The 5,850-nt window shown below is 38.3% G+C and overlaps 1 protein-coding gene across 1 annotated transcript; it reads left to right on the top strand.

Annotated features, from left to right (window-relative positions):
* Positions 1-5,106, top strand: LOC107811857 (U11/U12 small nuclear ribonucleoprotein 48 kDa protein). The gene is made up of 5 exons (XM_016636851.2): positions 1-1,417; positions 1,989-2,106; positions 2,721-2,828; positions 3,136-3,876; positions 3,978-5,106. Exons 1-4 carry the CDS (start codon positions 114-116, stop codon positions 3,733-3,735), a joined length of 2,130 nt encoding a protein of 709 aa, XP_016492337.1. The 5' UTR covers positions 1-113; the 3' UTR covers positions 3,736-3,876; positions 3,978-5,106.
* The last annotated feature ends 744 nt before the right edge of the window (positions 5,107-5,850 follow it).

The following is a 5,850-nucleotide window of genomic DNA, read 5'->3' as shown; positions in this document are numbered from 1 at the left end:
AAACCAAAAAAAAGTGTAGTACTTATGGAAAAAAAAAAAAAAACTCGGACATATTCGCCTGTCTCACAACTCCTGAAACTCAAAATTTTTGGCAACAGCAATAAAGACAATAAATGAATCCCTTTCCTCCGCCGCCAACACTACCACCCTCACCGTCCTCCAGCTTTCTGCCACCGCTACCGCCACCATACTTTCACCAGCCCACTCCCACCACTACTCCTCCGGCATTCGATCTTCCCACTGCTCTCTCAACCCTCACGTCTCTCCTCAGTCTCTCATCAACCACTCTCCACTCTCTCTCTTCCCTTCTCCCCACCCCCCTCTCCCCCTGTCAAACCCTATTCCCATGCCCTTTCAATCTCAACCATCATCTCCCCCTTTCTTCCCTCTTCTCTCACTCCCTTCATTGCCCTACACCTATTCCCTCAAATCACATCGAAACCCTAACCCAAAACCTCAAATACCCCCACACCCTTTACTCCTCCTCAAACCCCAACCCCTTTACTTTACCTCTACAAGATTCACAATCTGACCTTTGCTTCTCTCTCGAGACCTACCTTGATTTCGAAAATGAAAATCCCACTTCCTTCTATTATGATTGTCCTGGTGTTGTTTCTTTCCCCATTAAAGGCGAAAATGCTCCTCCTCCTATGCTCACTTTGCCTGCTGTTTTATCTTCAGAATGTGCTAATTTTGGTAGAAATTTGATGTTGTTTTCGAATGAATTGATCAGGGTTCTTCCTTCGGAGGCATATGCAATTAGGAATGAAACTGATTGTTGGAATGATTTTCCATTTATGTATTCATATCGCGTTCTTCGTGTTATTTTGGGATTAGGCATGAAAAGTGTCGAGTGTTTGTCTACATGGTTAGTAGCTAATTCGGGTAGGTGTTATCGTATTGTGCTCGATTTGGCAATGAGGGATCATATGCTTGTTCTGTTTAAGCTTTCTTTGAAGGCTATTGTTAGGGAAGCTATTGATTTAGCTAGTACATTTTACAATGAAGAAGCGGAGGGATCGGATTTGAGTGGACGGAGTTTTAAGTGTCCGGTATTAGTTCAGGTTTTGATGTGGTTAGCGACCCAGCTTTCTGTGTTGTATGGGGACGCGAACGGAAAATTGTTTGCTATTAGTATGCTGAAGCAATGTATCTGTGCATTTAGTTCTTGTATGTTCAATGAATCTACTGATACGAAAAGAGGGGATGGAAATGTTAAAGAGTCACAGGAAAGTGGTGAGCCACTTAAAAGTAGGATAGAGAATGCGGGGACGGATATATCGGCCGAAGCACTCTCTAAAAGCCCGATTTTTGTTTCCCAAGTTGCAGCAGCTGTTGCAGCGTTGCATGAACGATCTACGCTTGAAGAAAAGCTCAAAGCACTGAGGAATTTACCAGCACTTCCAGCTTACCAACGGTACATTAACTTTACTCTTCTTAGTATGGTAGTTTGAAGATGTCCATTTGTGTAGATGTGCATAACAACATTCGTCTAAATGTTGAATGGTATTGGACATTTAAGTTTTCTGTTAGGCAAGTCCATGCTTTCTGTTTAGAAGAATTGTTTATGCATAGATGTCAAAAGTTGGGTGTTAACTTGGTTTAAATTGGAAGTTGTAATTCATGAACGATGTTGCCACTAAGCCCAGAGTTTGGGCCGGAATTATAACAGCCGTCCATCTCGATGCATATGGCTGTAAAGTAAAGATAAAGGGAGGAAAAACCTATTTTGACCTGCAGAAAGTCGTATCTGGCTCGCAAATGATTCACATGCAGATGAAAAGAATTTTTCTTGCCAGGCCTTTGGTTTGCGGGAAAATGCTTTAAATAGTGATATGCAAAGATAAAGCGTCTACAATATGTTCAAATGTGTCAAGTTAGGAGTCCTTTATTGCTGTTTTCTGTAATCTCACTTTTCTCTTCAAGCATGAAAAGTTATACTTCATGTATCAGTCCTAGAGTATATAGTTAAGCAGATTTCTTTGCAGATCGATGGAGCACTCTTACATTTCAAATAAAGCAGATGAGGAACGGCAAAAACGCCCTAATTACAGAGCTCTGCTCGAACATGATGGATTTCTGTGGCAGCATTCGCGAAATAATCAGGTCTGTTTGCTTGTCAAAATAATACTTCGAGTCATTGCAGATCTTGAAGCTGTAACTATATTTGACCCCTATAAAGATGACAACCAGTATAGAATCAACGTTTAGGATAGTAGTTTTTGAAAGTACCATCTGCTTTTGGGAGGTAAAACATATATGGGCATTTTATGCATATATTTCTGTTTTCTTGCCCTTTAATTCTTCTTGGGAAAATTCCACCTAATAGAGTACAACAAATGGAAAAAATCTTGATGCTTTCTGTTCTTCTCTTTCCTCGTTGTCTCTTCTTGCACTGGCTCGAGACATGCTGCCAAAGAGACTGTTATTTTTGAAAGTTAAGTGCGTTTATTAAAAAAATACAAAACTGGAATGCAGTTCAACCTGTTTAGGCCTGGCTAGAAGTTGCGAATTCATTGTGATAAACACTCAGATGATAAAACCCGCTGTCTTGAGTCCTGAGTCCTTAAACTTCAGTGACTTAAATACTTTGTGATGGGAAATGCACTTGAGACTGGCGAGTTAAAATGTTTTTATATGTAATTCAACCTTGCTTCAGTATTTTAGTCCTTTCAATTAGACTATTACTGTTTTCTTAATCTTTTGCATGACTTTTTCAGGACACAAATAGAACAAAGTCGAGAGAGGAATTATTAGCTGAGGAAAGGGATTATAAACGTAGAAGAATGTCATATCGTGGAAAAAAGTTGAAGCGGTCAACAACACAGGTACACTTTGCTTCTTCAGATTTGACCATATGTTTTTCTCTATCTTCATAAAAATCCATAAGTTTTTCTCTGTTTATAGTCATGTATATATCCATTGACCTGAGTCTTAGTTTCTTCCTTCAAAACCATATCGCTAAGAAGAATTCTCTGGATGCCCATCTGATAGTGCAGAAAGCTTTATAAACCTCAATAATTTGCTCCCATTACACATCTCTATCTTAGCCTACTCATTTTGTGTATTCAGCTATGACTTATTTCTGTTCCTTCTCATCTTTACATCTTTATTGCTGTCCTCTTTTACCTTTAGGTTATGAGGGACATAATTGAGGAATACATGGAGGAAATCAGGCAAGCAGGTGCCATCAATTGCCCAACAAAAGGAGCTGAAGAGGCCAAACTTCCACTTTCCTCAACTTACAGAATGGATAATTCTTATGTGGATAAAGCTGAGTTTGGAAAGAGGCAGCTGGATTCATCTGCTTTAAGCAAAGGAAGGGAAGGTGGTTATGGGAAGGAGTTTCATACTGATGGAGAAGTCCATTCAGCAGACTTCAAAGATGATTATTCTGCAGATATGGAAAAAGCATCTCGGTGGCATCATCAACATGTAGTGGCAGAAAGAAGTAATGGGAGGTCCAGACAGGACCCAAAAAGTTACTCTAGAAGCCCAAATCAGCGAGAGGCTAGTGCCTACTCACATGAATCAACAATCACCCAAGAGAAGAGAGACTTTTCGAAAGAATCTAGAGAGAATTTTCCCAGAAGCTCCAGCAGAAGCTACCACAAATCACATGAGAAAAGTAGTTCACGTAGGGAAAGAAGTGATTGTAATTCTGACATCAAGAAACGGAAGGCAAGGGACGCTTCTGATGATTTTGATGACCGATATGATCCATCAAAATCTTAGAAGAACTTTGAGAAAATGTCTGACTGTTGCAGCTAGTTCTAGCAGTCAGGCTAATCTGGAGATGTGTTGACATTGGGATGGTATCACCTTCAGAATTTCCTGTGACTGGTTCTTTTTGTGTCTACTGGTCAAATCGACTAGGTAAGCGACTGATTTTGTCTAACCTGGATGCTTAATTTATTTTGCTTTTTCAGGAGAGACTGAATCTTTTTCCTGGTTGTTTTTTCCATAAAACCTTGCAGTAGTCATGCAGGTGTCTGCTGTCTATCCCCTTCTGTATCCTTCCATATATCCTTTATATTAATTCTTTTCGACATTGTCTTCTTAGCTTTACTATTCTTCTTCCTTCTTCCCCCATCCAAAGAAATGAATTCCCTCTAGGACATTCAAGGGGGCGTAGTATTATGGCTAGAACACCAGTGGTAACGTTCTTCCTGTGCACATCATATAGCAAGTTAGTTTTATATTTTTCATCATTTTGGCTATAACTTGACCTAAATTGTAAATATTTGTTGCGGAGTTCCGAGCACACATTGTGCATAGCTCTACTGCTAAATCTTTATGTTTGCTTGCTTGTGCTTCAGTGCACAAGCATTAACACAATTTATTATAGGAAATATTTACTTGGTTCACAACTGGGTGAAGTATCTGGTTCTTGGGGGCCTCAAAACATAGCTTCAAGCATGTTGAAGATTCAGTTATGAGATTTGCTTGTATAACTGTTCATTACTATATAGTATAACTGTTCATTACTATATAGGAATATTGCATAGTACTATGGTAGCAAAATTTTCTCACTTTTCATATGGGTAAGCATCTTGAATACTAGTCATATTACGGCGGACATACCGGGTAGAAGACTATGCTTGATGCAGCTTCAGGTGTAAACCTTTCTTGTTGCAATCTTATTGTTTTTGTACTTGCAGTGGCAGACTTGGAAAGTGGGGCAGTCACATCCAATCTAAATGTTTTTGTACTTCTAATGGCAGAACTCAGAACCCACATCAAAAGATGGATTCTTGTAGACAGTCAATAGTAACACACAGTTAAATCCTTCAGCACTTTAAGCATCTCTTAATCAGTTGTAGTGTTTTAGACAGTTCTTATAGGATTCATAAGTTAAGCAACTATAATAAATTTTAGATGCCTCGAGGTCCCTGAATTCTGTGGGTTAGGAGAAACTTGGTTTTTGCTAGTAGGAATGCATTGATTAAAAAAGCATTTCAAGAATGATATCACGATGCTGATGCATGTTCTAGAGCTTTATATTTTTGTCGCATTGTTTAATTGTAAATCAATGTACTTGTCCCAAAAAAATGTGTGTCAATTTACAAGGATAAACACAATTTGATTTAAGTTTGTCTTGGTTCACATGCTTGGTTTACATCTGGTTAAAGTATCAGGTTTTTGGGGCCTCTGTTAACAGGCTTATGTATGTTGAAGATGACATCCGATATTATACAGGAATAATACACAAGTTTCATGGTTGCTGTTTTCCGCTAAATGCATATGGGCAAGTATCATGTACCTTAGCAATTCCATCAACTAATTTTGACATGTATCTTCGAAGTTTGTATCTGTTACTTTATATGGGCTGTTGCTTTATATATCACATTCATATGCAGTCCTGATTATGTTTGTTTTTATTATAAATTCCTAAATTTCTTCTTGTATTGGCATGCATCGTTTGGAAATGCCTAAAGTTTATCTGATAATGCTTTTCTCTAGGTATGTTTCTTGTGTTTATTGAGAACAACAGGCTCTATCCCAGTGTTTACACTCTCAGTTGTATTGGATGGTATGTAAATTTTATTTGTAAATATAAGAACAGTTACATCTTATCGGTTTAGCCTGACTTGCTAGAACATCGGAAACATTAATTAAATAGCCTACCAGAACTACGTAGGATGGCAAAAGAAGAATAACCACCAATATTAGCTGGAGGAGATAACTAAACATCGGTACTCCTTGATAACTAGAGATGTAGAAGATGTGCATAGTTAGTTGACCGGTAATCAATCATTTGTTATGGTTACTCTGAACTTTTCTTCTAATTAATTACTCATAATTATTAAAGTGTATGATCATCTCATCTAAAAGTTTAACCTGTTAGAG

This window comes from Nicotiana tabacum, chromosome 11 (assembly GCF_000715075.1).
Source record: "Nicotiana tabacum cultivar K326 chromosome 11, ASM71507v2, whole genome shotgun sequence".
Taxonomy (NCBI): domain Eukaryota; kingdom Viridiplantae; phylum Streptophyta; class Magnoliopsida; order Solanales; family Solanaceae; genus Nicotiana; species Nicotiana tabacum.
This window is presented reverse-complemented; position numbering and strand designations above follow the sequence as displayed.